Source organism: Chelonia mydas, chromosome 11, assembly GCF_015237465.2.
Source record: "Chelonia mydas isolate rCheMyd1 chromosome 11, rCheMyd1.pri.v2, whole genome shotgun sequence".
Taxonomy (NCBI): domain Eukaryota; kingdom Metazoa; phylum Chordata; order Testudines; family Cheloniidae; genus Chelonia; species Chelonia mydas.
In genome coordinates, this window is record NC_051251.2 from 68,011,507 (window position 1) to 68,028,489 (window position 16,983).

General features: G+C 49.3%; 1 protein-coding gene across 1 annotated transcript; it reads left to right on the forward strand.

The window, feature by feature from the left end:
• The first annotated feature begins 1,431 nt into the window (after positions 1–1,431).
• Positions 1,432–16,254, forward strand: LOC102943451 (speriolin-like protein). Its single transcript, XM_007069145.4, has 5 exons — positions 1,432–1,633; positions 6,269–6,613; positions 7,609–7,947; positions 12,433–12,578; positions 14,751–16,254. The coding sequence occupies exons 1-5, from the start codon at positions 1,432–1,434 to the stop codon at positions 15,075–15,077; spliced, it is 1,359 nt and encodes a 452-aa protein (XP_007069207.4). The 3' UTR covers positions 15,078–16,254.
• The last annotated feature ends 729 nt before the right edge of the window (positions 16,255–16,983 follow it).

Genomic DNA, 16,983 nt, shown 5'->3' on the forward strand with positions numbered 1-16,983 from the left:
GGGTGATACAAACATATAAACAAGATTATCATACTTGGCAAATCGTAACATTTTCACTGGCACCTTACATGGCATATTTGGCATAATTTATTGCAATTTTACAATATTGGTTTAATAATAATGTAAAGCATTGCACATATTCCATCGAGTGTCACAGGCTACACATGCGTTAGACAGGGGAATTGGTACTGAGGGTGAAGAGATATTCAAATAAGCCTGTGATTATTTGAAAAACAAAATGTTGAAAAAAGCTCACTCATGTTTTGGCTCATGTTTGAATTTTTACCAGAAGTTAGTTTTATTTTTAAATTGCTGGTTGGTAAATCAAAACGGGCATTTATGCTTTAATATTCCTCTAGACAGAGTAGAGATTTGGCCAGTTCCTCAGTTCTCCCACCTATTTGTGCCATGTGAGGAATGGCTTTCCCCAGGATATCACTTCAAACTGCGCAGATCCCGCAACCCCATCCACGGCATCTTCAAAACGAGTGACAGCCCGTGACTGCTCAGCACAGAAACAGCCCTGGGGAGAAGGGCAAGGGTGCAGGGAATTCTTTCAGGAGGGCTTGGTTAGTTTACATGTTGTGAGACAGTGATGGGATATCCAGCTGACTTGTGCTCTGGGAGAGGGGTGTGTGGTTGTACCCAAAATCTCACTGAGGACACAAGAAGCATCTGCCCCTCCCCCAATCAGGTGTGGGCTCTGTGTGAGCAGTGCTGCCATTCTGCTTTCCAGAAATGGGGAGGGTGCCGGGGTTTAGCAGTGTCACAGGGGAGCATTCTCGGCCCTGGCTAAACCACCATCTGTGCTGGAGGGGTGCTGGAAAATTAGGTATATGAACATCCCTTGAATGTCTGTCCCCATCTATTCATGAGCCCCAACCCCTATAATTCCAGTCCTATTCCTTCCCTTCCATTCCTCTGCAGGCTTTTCTGTGCCCAGAGGAAGAGGTGTAGTCGTTGGGGTATCACCGACAGCCGCACAGCACACCCTAGTGGTCTGAGACCAGACAAACAGGTTCCTCTACCATTTCCATGTACCAAGAACATATGTTCCACTCATCTATGCCCTAGAAAGGCGAGTGGACTGGTCATCTCTGAGTAGGAGCCCAGGCCGCACTCCGTGTGCCTGTCTGTTTGAAGCAAGGCTTGCAGAAAACCTGTGGGTAAAGAGCTCTACTGGAGCGCACAGCCTTGTGAGTTATCTGTCGTGTGCTCTGCCCCATCCAGCGCGATGAGCTCCGGGGGACGTCCTGCACCACGAAATGATCTTCAGGGCTAAAATCCCAGCTGTTCCTTTAAGAGCAAGTGATATCACAATGGTGTGGGAACATTCTAAGGTTTCCCGTGGGCCTTTCCGAGTGCTGGGACAGGAGACTCTTGCCCCTCTGAGGCTGTCTGCTACACCTGACTCCTCCAAGGGCAAGGAGGATGACAATGACAGAGGATAACGAGTGGATGAAGACAATTCAGAATGAAAATGAATACCTGAAAGATCAGGTTAGATTGCTCCGGGAGAACTATGAATTACGTTCGTTACTGAGTCAGCACTACGAAAACAGCCACGAAGGGCGAATTGTCACTTCCCACCCTGCTCCCGTGTATCCGAATGCCCGTTCGCCAGGACAAGGAGGTAAGGAGAACCTGGAACATCGATCCTGTTTGTTCTTTCGAGTAATGGCCCTCTAATGCAATAGGTGAGAGCCTTGGCTGAGCTCCCCCTAGTGGACAGTCCCCAGGCTGCTCTGTTTGGATCCACCCACTCGATCTCCTGTGCACCGGGGCTGGGTAGAGTCCACTCATTGTCGCAAGCTCTGGGCTTTTAGGCTTATGTACCCAGCGTGCATATTCTCTGCCTAGCCCCTTTCTGAGATATGGGATTCTGCAATGCCACTGCCTAGGCCCTGAAACCAGTGCCAGCTCTCCCCGACCTCCCCAGTCACTACTGCACGCTCCCCAGAGTCCCACCAAAGCCTTGGACCCTGTGTGCTACTGTTTCACCCTTTGGGGATGACGTGACAATTAAAGCAAGGGACACACAGACTTTGCAAACACACTTCTCTTTCCACCGGCCCAGTCTTGCTCTGTGGCTCTCATCTCTACTCTGCAAGAGAAAACCCCCTTCTAATAGCACATTCTAAAGCCTTTGTCTCTTCCTGTTCTTCCTCTGAGGTTTTTTCCATTCCTTGATCTTCAGTGTGCTGCGACAGATCAGCCATCAGCAAGTCAGTAGCCTTTGGCTGGTCGTCTCCATTGTCCTGCTTGGGCAAGGTTATTCAGTTGTTGATGGTCCTCAATACCTGTCCCATTCAGGTACCAAGCCCTCTCGCCTTAACACAAGTGGGATGATGCAAGGACACAGTGAAGGACACCTCTAAGGGTGTAAATATACAGAGAACTCGTTAAATCAATCTGGAATTCATAAGGTCACATAGACAGACAGATTCCCAAACTGTCACACAGTAATTCTCTGGCTGCAAGCAAACTGTGTGCGCACTCTCACCCAGCCACGTGGTATGAGTGTGAGTCCTTTACTCCATCTGAGCCCCTCCTCTATCAGAAACTGGGTCTTTGTTCTCACTAAGAGAGAGACACTACAGCAGATCGGCAACCTTTCAGAAGTGGTGGGCCGAGACTTCATTTATTCACTTTCATTTAAGGTTTCGCGTGCCAATGATACATTTTAATGTTTTTTAGAAGGTCTCTCTATAAGTCTATATATTACATAACTAAACTATTGTCATATGTAAAGTAAACAAGGTTTTCAAAATGTTTAAGAAGCTTCATTTAAAATTAAATTAAAATGCTGACCTTACGCCACCGGCCCTCTCAGCCCGCTGCCAGCCTGGGGTTCCGTTCACCTTGGCTGGCAGCAGGCTGAGCGGGGCCCTGGCTGGCAAGGGGCCGGCGACCGGGACCCCAGACCAGCAGTGGGCTGAACGGCTCAGTCCGCTGCTGCTCAGCCCGCTACCGATCTGGGGTTCCGTCCACCGGCTCCTGCCAGCCAGGGTCCCGACTGCCGGCCCCGCTCAGCCCGCTGCCAGTCTGGGATCCCGGCCCTGCCCACATAGAGTGGGTACCTACCTTCTCCCTGGTTCTAGCCCGTTCTCTTCCTCTCTCTGCACTGAGCTGAGGGTGGGAGTGCACTGAGCACAGGGCTGGGGGTGAAGGAGCAGGCTGAGGTTTGCGGTGTAAGGTCTGGCCAGGAGCTAGAATGAGGGAGGGGGCTCAGGGTTGGGGCAGGAGGTTTGGGTGTGGAGTGCTTACCTGGGCAGCTCCCATTTGGTGTGAGGGGTGAGGGTGGGAATGTAGGGGGTGCAAGAGTCAGGACATGGGGTGTGTGGGGGCTGGGTATGTGGGGGGGTGCTGGAGTCAGGGCTGGGGTCGTGGGGGTGCAGGGGTCAGGGCAGGAGGCTGGGGTGTGTGAGGGGGGTGCAGAGGTCAGGGTAGAGGGCTGGGGTGTGTGAGGGAGGATGCAGGAGTGAGAGCAGAGGGCTGGGAGGGTGTGTGGGGAGGTGCAGGTGTGAGGGCAGAGGGCTGGAGGTGTGGGCTGGGGTTGTGGGGGTGCTCCCAGCCTCCTGCCCAGAGCAGCTCACGGCAGGGGGCTGGAGGGGATATGCCCTGATTCCACCCCCAGTCCCCACGGCCCCGTCCCCACCTCTTCTCCGCCTCCTCCCAGAGCAGCGAGCACGCTGCGGCTCCGCTTCTCCCCCTCCCGCGCAAGGGGCATCAGCTGATCGGCGGCAGGGAGAGGAGGAGGAGGACGGGCAGGAACCCAGCACAGCGGGGGAAGAGGTGGGAGGGGGGACCTTGCCTGCCCTGCAGCAGCAGCCGACAGGACCAAGCTTCTTCACCCTGCTCCGCAGGTGGGGGGCGGAGAAGAGCGGGCCGGGGCTGGCAGGATTTTTAATGGCTCTCTGCTGCCTGCCATAGGTTGCCGACCCCTGCACTACGGTGATGAGCACGGTATATGACCCTATGCAGATAGTCTACATGAACAATGCACCCAACATCTCCCTTCTAGAGACCCCTGGGTCTAACCAGCAGGTTATGGCACCTCCAGTACCTCATTGAGCAAAACTGGGAGAGACTTAGAAGACCTGGTATTCCAGAATCCTTTCTGGAATTGATCTGTTATCATGGAGATGGCCAGCCCTGTCTGAGGAGGTCTCAATTTATTTGGCAGACAAGACTGCCCAGATTCACTGAGCTGTCCACCAAGCAATCCGCTCTACTGACTGCAACATCATACATTCTGGGGGACGGGGAGGGAAAATGTCACCTCCTGACAGATAGTGTGAAGTTTCAAAGATCCCTTATCCCCCAGTCAAATTCCTACTGTGATTTCCTCCAGCAATGCTCTAGGCCCTCCCGCCATCTCTTGCAGGTGTTCGTTACCCCAGATGACCTGCAGGAATGACAGAAATAGCGAGGGCTTGTGAGAAGACATAAAGCTCATCTGGTGCAAACCAATGTGGTTCCACTGACGTCATGGAGCAACATTGGCTTACATCAGCTGAGTGAAGATCTGGTCCATAATAGCGTTGATAGACAATGGTCATCCTATCATCCAGACAGATTATTGATAGGGTGCTCTGTTATGTCTGTAGTTCCCAGGAGCTCCTTAAATCGAGGTTTTCTAGGAGACTGAAGACTGAGGTGGGGAACTCTGAGCATTACGACCAATGGCTGCCCTGTACGAATATAAGCTTAGCGCTCACTGAATTACCATAGCCCAGTCCCTGCATGCTCTGGGCTCTGTGTAAAACCTGGGCCTTCCTTCCTTGTTCTGAAATCCTCCTCAGGAATCTGGAAGAGATGCCCCCAGCATGTTACATTCCTCCCTTCTTCCAGTGCTGAGAACTGGCCGCTGTTTGAGAGGTGTGGGCAGTGCGATAGATCTGTGGGCTGTGGGGGCTCCTTGGCTCATTCTCACGGACAGGGCATCTCCACCCAACTGTAGCATTGAAGCCAGAGGCCATGTTAGGGAGGGCGTTTTCATTATCACTTCCCCGAGGGGAATAGGGCTGAGCCCCAGAGATGGGTGTAACAAGGCAGTTGTGCCTGCCCTGATACTTGCCATTGCAAGTGATGGGCTGATGTGACTCAGGATGACAGGGAATGCCTGTCTGTGGTCCCATGTCCCAGAGGCATATTGCCGGTGTTCAGAACCGGCATTTCTGATCCCCCGCTCTGAACAGCAAAGGTCTTTCCTCTGCCTGTTGCTGCTTCAGCATTGGTCCACATGGACCCAGTGCAGCGGGTTCTGTCTAAGGCACCGCCCCTGGAGAGAAGGGCACAGGGACCCAGGAAACAAGTTTCGCAACGCATGCCCATCCCTTAGCCAAGTGGTGTAAGGTGGACACGTTCTTGTCAGCCAGCACATCCTTTGGGAGGCAGGGCAGGCCTTAAAGAGAGAGAATACAGGAACTATCCAAAACAAGCATTCTGTCCTGGGGAGGGCTGTGTATGGGGGTGGGGAGTTCTGTTCCCCACTCTCCTTGTTCCATGGACTGTTAGTAACAACTCACCAGCGAGGATTCCTGGCCACAAGCCGGTCTGAGAAATAACCTGATCTGACCTGTTAATTTATTTTCTCTGATGACAGCCCCACCAGCAAACTGATTCCACCCTGGTGCAATAGGGTCGCCCTCCTTGTCTTCTAAGATGACCCCCACCTACCTCAATCTTCTCTAACGTGACACCTGCCAATTGTTGTTTGCTTTTCCCCTCTCTCTCCAGGAGAGGGCGCTGCACTGTAGCTGTAACATGCGACTGTCTTTTCACGCTCACTGGAGCTCTGGGTTTGGAAGGGTCTATCTACCCGGGGACACTCCACTGGCTCCCTTGACGTCTTTGAGGAGCAGTGGGCGCTGTCCAGGGTTCTCTGCTCGGTGTCCCCGTAGGTTCCCTTCGTTTAGCCCTGTGACCTCACTCCTGTTCCTGTTGTCGCCTTAGTTGTCCCCCGTAATTATTTGGAATCCTGGACCTGTGGATCCTCCCCTTAGGCTGCGGGGAGGTCCTATAGCAGTGAGCCCGCTTCCGCCCACCCACTTCTTGGATCCCAACCGGACACGACTGAAGGGGCATTAATAAGGTTCACTGGCAATGTGTCTGACAACACTGCCCTGCTGCCAAGCTCTGTCAGGCACATGGTGACTCCCATGGCGATTCATAGTCGTTCTAGCACCAAAGAAAAAGAGATCAGCTGCCCGAGTAAAAGCCTTCTTTTGAATGGTGACAGTGTATTCTCTGTTCTCTGTTGCAGCCCAGCCTCACAGAAGAGATATCAAGCCACTGGAGAGCCCAAGTCACCTACACCCTTCGCTGCTGCAGGAGTTCAGTTATTCCCCTCTCCATATTGCAAATGAGGAAGCAACTCTGTCTAGCCCCAAAGCCCAGGCAGAGGCTACATTTAAGGGGATTCCCAATAATCCCACTTTGTTTCAGCCTACACCTAGAGAGAGGAAACCAATCCTGCTTTCCAGCACTTCCTGGACCACCAGGATGGAGAAACAGCTGCCAGAATCCATAGACCTCTCAAGGCTGAAGAAAGTCTGCTTCACAGACGTGGCTTCACCTGGAGGAGATAAGGCTCGTTTATATGGGATGGGTAAGAACTGACCCCTCTATTGTAGCTCAAGATTTCATGGAGCTCTCAACATCCAGGTGACTACACTAAACGTTTCGAGTGGTGTCTGTGCTTCTCAGGATCAGGCCAAGAGGGCAGGGGCACCAGTGCTGGACCGAGGGACCATGTCCTCTAGAAGCCAGGGCAAGCCCTGAATCAGTGTTACATTGCATTTAGGTTTGTGTCTGATGTGGGGGTTTTTTTCAGCTGATACGGCTAGTCCCCTTCCTCTTGTTCTAAGGTGAACAAGTTGCTTGTGGTGGATGCAGGACATAAATCTTTGGCTGCGACTGTTTGTCCTCTGACTTCCAGGAAAACTTGAAAGGGTTCAAAGTGAGGTGATCCCCTTGCCTGATCCTGTGGTCACACACATACAGTGGCAGAAATGTTAGTGCCAGGAACCCCCCAAACCAGCTGGCTCTTTTGGCACCAGCCCCACCCCAGAGAGGGATGCACCCAAAAGGACCACAGGGAAAGACAAGATGGAGAAGGGGTCAGGGCTGATCCTGCTCTCACAAACTCTGAACTCTCCAATTACTCTGCTCAGTACATCTCCACCAAACTTCCCAAATACACTTGTCCTTGGCTATGGGACATTCTCTGAGAGCAGTGACTAGAAAAAGCCATGGAGTTTCCCATGCCACTGACAACTCTGCCAGTGGACCTCACCACCTGTTCTTCCAGCCAAAGCCCTCTCTGAACAAAGACAACCCTCCTGAGTTGTGTCCAGTTATGTTTGTATGAAGAGAGCTGGGCAAGACGGTGTGTCCAGTTTTGAATGTTGTTGATTCTAGAGGTTATCAGACACTGAGATCCCCAAAATGAGAGGCACTAAGCAGGCACTTGGATTTACGTTCATAAACACCTAGACAGATAATCAGAGCTGGGCCCTCTAGATTTCTCAGGCCCTCTTCACTGGAAATCTATAGGAAGCCATGGCTAACTCTGATCCTATACCCCCTTTTGCTTTGTTGTAGCTCACCAGCAGCATGGAAGTGTCCTCAATGCACCAGACCCACTGAGTCAGCCCCAACCATCGTCCCTGGGAGAATTTGTTTCCTCAAATCCCCTCAGCATTTCACACAAGGAAGGGGCCCAGGCACAGGCTGTGTTTCCAGGATACTTCAAAACACTGGAGCCATTTCCCCCGGGAATTCCCCCAAGGAAGCCAGTCCCCCTTATAAACAATGCACGGGACACAATGGGTGAGAAAATGTCCCTGGATTCAGAAGAGATGCACAGGAAAAAGAGAGTCTGGTTCTCAGAGACCCCAGGAGGAGATGAGCCGCGGAAGCCCCATACCTATTATTTAAACGGTAATGATGTGATTTCACCCTGGCCTTGCTGCTAATAACTGTAGCTAAGGATGGGCTTAACTGACTCTAATCATAAGCTGTCTCTGCAAGCATGGGGAAGTGGGGGCTTTTTGTTGCCCTAGAGCTTGGCCACACTAGGATAAAAGGCATCTTTTAAAACTTGATCACCAACATTTTGCATCTAAGGAAAGGAAGGAGTGATGAGAGCAGCAGAATAAGGCCAATTGATTTTTATAAAAAGCAGACTTTAACAAATGCAGAGAACTGGTAGGTAAGGTCCTATGGGAAGAAAATCTAAGGGAAAAAGTTCAGAAGAGCTGGCAGTTTCTCAAGGAGACAATATTAAAGGCACAATTGCAAACTATCCCGATGCAAGGGAAAGATAGGAAGAATAGCAAGAGTATAACAGGTCAAAAAAGAACTGGATAAGTTCACAGAGGATAGGTCCATCAATGGCTATTAGCCAGGATGGGCAGGAATACAAAACCATGCTCTGAAGTGTCCTTAGCCTTTGTTACCAGACGCTGGGAATGGGTGGTGGGGGATGAATCACGGGATGATTACATGCTCCATTCATTCCCTCTGAAGGACCTGGCATTGGCCGCTGTGGGAAGACAGGATACTGGGCTAAATGGATCATTGGTCTGACCCAGTATGGCCGTTCTTTTGTTCTCAAGAGTCCACTATGGCTGCATCAGGAGGTCTTTAATGACCTGAAAATCAAAAAAGAATCCTACAAAAAGTGGAAGCATGGACAGATTATGAAGGAGAAGTACAAAAGAATAGCACAAACATGTAGGGACAAGGTCAGAAAGACTAAAGCTCAAAATGAGTTACACCTAGCAAGAGACATAAAAGGCAATAAGAAGAGGCTCTTTAAATATATTAGGTGCAAAAGCAGGATGAAGGAAAGTGTAGGTTCCCTACTTACTGGGGAAGGTGAGCTAATAGCTAATGACATCAAGAAAGCTGAGGTGTTTAATGCCTATTTTGCTTCAGTATTCACTAAAAAATGTTTAATGGTGACCATATACTCAACACAATTAATTTTAACACCAAGGGGGAAGGAATGCAGGCCAAAATAGGCAAAGAACAAGTTATAGAAAATAAATTAGGTCTATCCAAGTCAGCAGGGCCTGATAAAGTTCATCCTAGGGTACTTAAAAAACTAGCTGAAGTAACCTGGGAGCCTTTAGCAATTTGCTGTGATAATTCATGGAGGGTGGGTGAGATTCCAAGGACTGGAGAAGGACAAGCACAGTTCTAATCTTTAACAAGAGGAACAAAGGGACCTGGGCTGTTTTAGTCCAGTCAGCCTAACTTTGATATCTGGAAAGATACGGGAACAAATTACTGAAAAATCAATTTGTAAGCACCTGGAGGGTAATAGGGTAATAGGGACTACCTAACATGGATTTGTGAAGAACAGATTGTGTCAAAACAACCTAATTTCCTTCTTTGAGAGGCTTACTGACCTAGGGGATAAGAGGGGAAGCAGTAGACTTGATATACCTTGATTTTAGTCAGGCTTTTGACACAGTCCCCCATGACATGCTGGATGAATGCACTATAAGGTGGGTAGAAAGTTGGCTAGATTGTCGGGCTCAACGGGTAGTGATCAATGGCTCCATGTCTAGTTGGCAGCCGGTGTCAAGTGGAGTGCCCCAGGGGTCGGTCCTGGGGCCGGTTTTGTTCAATATCTTCATTAATGATCTGGAGGATGGTGTGGATTGCACTCTCAGCAAATTTGCGGATGATACTAAACTGGGAGGAGTGGTAGATACGCTGGAGGGCAGGGATAGGATACAGAGGGACCTAGACAAATTGGAGGATTGGGCCAAAAGAAACCTGATGCGGTTCAATAAGGATAAGTGCAGGGTCCTGCACTTAGGACGGAAGAACCCAATGCACAGCTACAGACTAGGGACCGAATGGCTAGGCAGCAGTTCTGCAGAGAAGGACCTAGGGGTTACAGTGGACGAGAAGCTGGATATGAGTCAGCAGTGTGCCCTTGTTGCCAAGAAGGCCAATGGCAATTTGGGATGTATAAGTAGGGGCATAGCGAGCAGATCGAGGGACGTGATCGTTCCCCTCTATTCGACATTAGTGAGGCCTCATCTGGAGTACTGTGTCCAGTTTTGGGCCCCACACTACAAGAAGGACGTGGATAAATTGGAGAGAGTCCAGCGAAGGGCAACAAAAATGATTAGGGGTCTGGAACACATGACTTATGAGGAGAGGCTGAGGGAACTGGGATTGTTTAGTCTGCGGAAGAGAAGAATGAGGGGGGATTTGATAGCTGCTTTCAACTACCTGAGAGGTGGTTCCAGAGAGGATGGTTCTAGACTATTCTCAGTGGTAGAAGAGGACAGGACAAGGAGTAATGGTCTCAAGTTGCAGTGGGGGAGGTTTAGGTTGGATATTAGGAAAAACTTTTTCACTAAGAGGGTGGTGAAACACTGGAATGCGTTACCTAGGGAGGTGGTAGAATCTCCTTCCTTGGAAGTTTTTAAGGTCAGGCTTGACAAAGCCTTGGCTGGGATGATTTAATTGGGGATTGGTCCTGCTTTGAGCAGGGGGTTGGACTAGATGACCTCCTGAGGTCCCTTCCAACCCTGATATTCTATGACTCTATGATTCTGACATTTTCATAATCAAATTAGGAAAATATCTAGATGAAATTACCATAAGGTGGGTGTACAACTGATTGAAAAACTGTACTCAGAGAGTAGTTATCAATGGTTCACTGTCAAACTGGGAGGCCGTATCTAGTGGTGTCCCACAGAGGTCAGTCCTGGGTCCGGTACTAGTCATTATTTTCATTAATGACTTGAATAATGGAGTGGAGAGTATGCTTATAAAATCTGCTGATGACACCAAGCTGGAGAGATTGCAAGCACTTGGGAGGACAGAATTAGAATTCCAAATGACCTTGACAATTGGAGAATTGGCCTGATTTCAACAAGGCGAAATTCAATACAGACAAGTCCAAAGTACCCGTACTTCACTTAGGAAGGAAAAATCAAATTCACAGCTACAAAATGGGGACTCAGTGATTAGGTGCTGGCACTGCTGAAAAGGATCATAAATTGGAGTCAACAATGTGATGCAGTTATGAAAAAAGCTAATATCATTCCAGGGTGCATAAATAGTAGTCTTGTATGTAAGGCATGGGAGGTAATTGTCATATGTAAGACATGGGAGATACTCAGCACTGGTGAGGCTTCAGCTGAAGTATTGTGTCCAGTTCTGGGCATCACACTTTAAGAAAGATGTGGACAAACGGGAGAGAGTCCAGATGAGAGCAACAAAAATGATAAAAGGTTTAGAAAACCTGACCTGTGAGGAAAAACTGATCATGTTTAGTCTTGAGAAAAGAAGACTCGGGGGGACCTGATAATGGTCTTCAAATATATCAAGAGTTGTTATAATGAAGACATTGATCAATATTTCTCCATATTCACTGAAGGTAGGGCAAGATGTAATTGGCTTAATCCGTGGCAAAGGAGATTTAGGTTAGGCATTAGGAAAAACTTTCTAACTATTGAGGTAGTTATGCCCTGAAACAGGCTTCCAAGGGAGGTTGTGGAATCCCCATCATTGGAGGTTTTTAGGAATAGGTTGGACAAACACCTGTCAATGATGGTCTAGGTGTACTTATTCCTGCCTTAGTGCTGGGCTGGATGACTTCCTGAGGTCCCTTCCAGCCCTACATTTCTATGATTCTATGTTTTAATTAACATGTTTCAAAGTCCTAGTGTACACAGGGCAAGTGTCTATTTTAATATGTGCTCCTAAGGGCAAGGTGAACCTGGGGGTCCCCCAATATGATTTTTAAATACCTTTATGCTACAGAGCCTTTGTCAGCATGGCTTCATCACTACGGGTATGCTGTAGGGCCCCCTAATGCAGACACAGCTCATGCTGACACAAGGAGTTTTTCTGCTGGCACGGTAACACCACCTCCCCATGCGACATTGCCTATGGTCACAGAAACACTCTTCTGTCGACATAGCTGCATCTACACTGGCAGTTCTGTTGCTAGGGGGCCCGGTTTTTTCCCACCCCTGACTGACATAGTGATGCCAGCAAAACTTTGTAGTGTAGACCTGACCCTCGCGTGGATAAGCCCATCTGGAAGGGCAGTGGGGGTTTTATGGCTGAGAAAAGCCCTGAATGTGACCTGCTTTTCTCCTTATACATGTATTTATTTCCAAAGTCCCTTTCCACGCGTATTTACATAACCAATCCATTTAAGGAGGCAGATGTTATCCAGTTCATGCATGGCACTGGGAAGTCAGTGCTGCGTTTGGTTGTATATGTGCGCATCTATGTATATAACTTGTGTGAGGATATATCCTCTCTCCTGGCATCTGGCTCAAACCAAGCAGTAAAACTTTAACCTGAATCTAAGCACAGTGAAAACATTTGGCCTTTGTGCCTTAAGTTACGATAGAACTAACAACTAGCCTGTCCTTCATATAGAGTTGGAGCTGAACAGCAAGAAAAATGGCCGCATAGTGGGTGAGATTGCCTTCCAGCTAGACAGGCGCATCCTTGCTTATGTGTTTCCTGGAGTAACGAGACTTTATGGCTACACAGTGTCCAACATTCCTGAGAAAATCAAACAGGTAAATCCTTCCTTGAATCTGCTGAGGGACAAGGATGGTGCATAGAGCCAGTTGGAAATTTTCCAATGGGACAATGTCCATTTGCTGAAAGCAAAAAGTTTCTTGGAAATGGGTCATTTCTGATGAAAATTCATTTAGAAAGAAAAATAGAAAAACAGCAAATCGACCAGGTTGAAACTGACTATTTCAGAACAGAACCTTTTTGGTTTTTTCCCATTTCGAAATAAATTTTCATTTCAGTTTTTTCAATTTTATATTCTGTTGCATAATATATAGTGTTTTAAAAATCAGAATCAGAACAAAACATTTTGATTTTGACAAAATGAAAAATTTCAGTGGAACCAAAATGAAATTTAAAAAAAAATAGTTTTTTTGAATTTCGGGGGGTTTTTTATTCCACTTCAGAACAGGAGACTTTTTGAAGTCACAAAATTCCCTGCTAAATGAAAAATCCTGTTCCCGCCAACTGTAGGGGTGTGCGTGTGTGTGTGAAAGAGAGAGAGCATTACAGTGGGACTCCGAAAATCTGAAATGCAGCCACACACCAACATTGAAAATTTCATGGGCTTCCAAAGGGCTTTTTGCAGTGTCCCAGCCTTTCATGCATTTTGGTCTTAATCTCTCCGAAATCAGTGAGAGTTTGGCACCTAAATACCTTTGAGGATCATCTGGGCCTCTATGTCTCAGTTTCCCATCTGTGAAATTGGGGATAATAATCCCTCGCAGGAGAGTTGCGAGCTACACTCATAATACTCTAAATGCTACGGTTATGCTTATTGATACATAAATTAATCACTAGGCTCAGAAGCCCAAGCTGCTTGAAAGGCCTGGAGCTCCACATATGCGTAAAACTTGGTAATAAGAAAAATAAGTGGTTTTGTGCAGTGAAAAGTCTATTTGGCTTTTGTGCAGAGAGAGCCACGGCAATGTGAAACAGATTGTGGGTGTGTCTACACTGCATTGTAAATCTAGGTCTGTGGGACCTGGGGTTGCAGATTCAGTGTTTCCAACCACGCTTGAGCGTCCACACTGCATTGAAAACCTGGGTTAACGATTGCTGGTGCTGGGTCTCGCAGCTGTGCTAATGTGTCCATGCTGCACTACGCAGTTCTTCTGACTCAGGTCGGCGGCTTGAGCTGCGTCCACACTGCAAAATGAGAGGGCTTGGATCTAAGTCACAGCAGGACTTGGGCTCTGACCCTCCCCTCCAGCTGGGCCCTAGGACCCAGGTCCTGAGTGCTTGCTCACCCAAATCAGAGTGATTTGTATGTGGACAGGAAGGGGGCTTGGACTCAAACCTGAGTCAGAATCACGGCTTAGTGGGCAGTGTAGACATACCCTACCATGGAAACCTGGGCATGTGACCTGGGAGCCTCATGAATCCATGTTGTGTGCATGGGGGGAACACAGGAGGCTGAGGATGTTGTAGTCTGCCATGGAAGTGGCTGTCAGTCAGGGAGAAATATTGATTGTTAAAGTTGGTAACTGAATGAGGGGAGAGGCACCAACTCCCTCCCAGCTAGCAGGTCTGCTCTCTTCCCTGGGACATTCAGCCACACGGGGGAGGCCAGCCAGGTAGCTTAGGGGAGAGGGTAGGGGCTTGTGTTGCACAGTAACGAGCATGGTGAGAGCTAAAAGAACTCCCATGTTCCGGGGGGTGTTGGTTCTCTTGGCAAGAAGGGCTGTCTAGTTCTCTCCCCTGAGAACTGGAAAGCTTGCCAGCATCCTGGCTCACTTCAGTGGAGCAGCATCGATTTACACCAGCTGAGGGTCCAGCCCCTTAACATGCAGGCCAAACCCAGCTCAGTCCATACAGTCGCTCGTTAGCTGCCTGTAGAAACACAAGGGTTCATGGAGGGGTGGCCAACGTGCGGCCCTCCAGCCAAGTGAGGCCTGCAGAGTCTGGGACCCGACTCAGCTTCAGCTATCGCTGCATCTAGCCAGGTGCAGCTTCATTCATCCCTGGCCGGCCCTTCCGTGTCCCTTCCGCAGCTGTACTGGGACTTTGTTCTCCAGCGTGCCAGTTTCCAGCACTGTCATCGCTGAGCGGCAAACAGACCGGGATGCTGTGGATGCAGCCAGAAAGTGGTGGCTTTAGGAACCCCCGGGGCCTGCCCATGATTATCCATGAATGGCGCTAACAGCTTCTCCCTGGTTTTTTAAACCTCCTAGGCCTCCATGAAGTGCCTGGATGGCTCTGTGGATGAGAAAAAGCACCGAGCCATGATGCAGCGCTACCTGTCCCTCGCTGCACGCCTCGAGAAGATGGGCTACAACCGGGATGTGCACCCGGTGTTCAGCGAGTTCCTGATCAACACCTACGGCATCCTGAAACAGCGGCCAGACCTGCACTCCAGCCCACTCCACAGCAGCCCAGCTGATCTGCGCAAGATCGTGATTGACATCGTCCCGTCCAAGTTCCTTGGCGACACTTTGCTGCTGCTGAACTGTTTGTGTGAACTCTCCAAGGAAGACAGTAAACCTCTCTTTGCTTGGTAGTGGACCGTGCTCACCGTACCCCCGCTGACAAAACTATCCTCCCATAGACATGAACTCTAACCATGAGTTTTAAATACAGACATGGATTTTTTTTTATCTATGTCATGAGGCTCAGTCAGTGCAGTTAGCTCCAGCAGGAATACTGTGTGTGTTTGTTTTTAACGTGAGAGGTTTCTAGATTTTTCCCATCCTCTTTTCTATTATCCTATCCTAGCCTCTGTTCTGCTTCCAACAGGGAAAGCCAGCAGGCCAAAGGCAGTCACTTCCCCCTCCACCCATCACACTCTTCCCCCCCTGAAATGGAGGGATCGACTTTGCACTCAAAGCTGGGAAAGCTTCCACCTGCAGTCACTGCATGCCCCTGCTGTGGCCTGCTCCACAGTCAGCAGGAGGCGCTGTGACAGACACTGGGGAAGGGACTGAAATCCATCCTGCTTGTACGCACTCACCTTTCTGACTGGAATGAATAGTAAGAGCCAAACGGGCTGGTGCACCAGCCATGCCTGTCCTGCTGCTGAATGACTTTGCATGCCCTCTTGATGTTTACAGAACAAAACACAGTCCAAAAAGAGAGAGCAGGAGAGAGACGCACCAGGGTTACACAGCTGCCTTTGACTCCATTGACTTTAGAGCTGCCGCCTTTTTCAGCTAGGGCTGGGGAAGCTCATCTCATTGTGTATCCTATGGGCCAGGAACCTGGCTTAGGCAGACCATTAAACTGAGTTTATGGCTGCTCTGAGCTGCAGGCCTGGTGCATTGGGGACCTGCATGTGTAAATCACTGTTCACCTGGAAAGCAGCAAGCCCACTGAAGTTTTAGCTGGCATTGGGGAACAATGATTACTGTGTTTGCTTTTGCATAGCAAGTGCCTTCAGACCTGATCCATTCTTAGGAGAGTAGCCCTTGCTTCTCTGAGTAATCCCATTGGTAGGAAGGAGGATTACCCACGTGAGTGAGGATCGCAGGACTGCGTTCTTTATTTGTGAGGTTTCTAGCTACTGCAGAGGGATTCAACATTAACATGGGTCAGGAATCCTCTAGTCCCCCTGAAGAGAGGAAAGACACCAGGGCTGTGACACTGGGATCTGAGGATGGGGGTGCTGGGAGAGGAAGTCACAGGGCCTCAACAGCAATCCAAAGTACTCCCTCTGAGTAAGAAGATCAGTCTGGTCCGAAAGCTGAGCACTGGTATAATGAACGCAGCCCTTCTTGTCAGGAATCCCTTCCCTCTTCTCCGATACACCGCATAGTGCTAGAGATGGGCCATGGCTCTGCAGTTACAGCCAGGCTGTCTGTTGATACAGAGGAGCAGTCCTCAACTCATGGTCTGCAGACAAGTCTCTCGTATCCGCCCATTGGTTGCCTGAAAATTAGCCATACAACAGAATCTTTGAAACGTGCTAGTCACTGCAAAAGTATTAAAGAATCTGCAAGTTAACTGGCCTGGTTTTCTTGTATGGGAGTGGAAGGAAAGGTGGTGAAATATTGAAACAGCCCCTACGTGGGACAGGTGCTGGAACCTTTATTCTGTGGCCCCGAAACGCAAGGCTTGCTCGTGCCACTGCTCCTCAGTAGCACCAGAGCCCTAGCGCTTACTGTGTGCTGTGCCCCCTCTGCGGAGGAAGCTCGCAGCATTGTGGTGCAGATGTTCCTCAGCGCATTTATGCCACTGCTGTAGAGGAAGCTCGCAGTACCACAGCCCTGGCACTCCCACAGGGCCTCTGAAGGCTCGTGCCGTTGCTGCTGAGGAAGTTCACAGCCTTACAGCCCCAGTGCTCCTGTACAATTACTAAGCACTTGTACAACTGCTGCCTAGGAAACTCCCAGGGCTACAGTTCCCGCGTCACTGTAAAGCCATGTGGCCCTGTGCAAGCCCTGCGGATGTGCGTAGGATGGTCGGCGAAGG

What these genes read in the sequence shown, in the direction of transcription:
- LOC102943451 (XM_007069145.4), top strand. Translation starts at nt 1,432, where the DNA reads ATGACAATGACAGAGGATAACGAGTGGATGAAGACAATTCAGAATGAA. An exon ending in GGCTCGTTTATATGGGATGG is followed by an intron (nt 6,614 to 7,608) that starts GTAAGAACTGAC and finishes GCTTTGTTGTAG; the next exon opens with CTCACCAGCAGCATGGAAGT. An exon ending in TTCCTGAGAAAATCAAACAG is followed by an intron (nt 12,579 to 14,750) that starts GTAAATCCTTCC and finishes TAAACCTCCTAG; the next exon opens with GCCTCCATGAAGTGCCTGGA.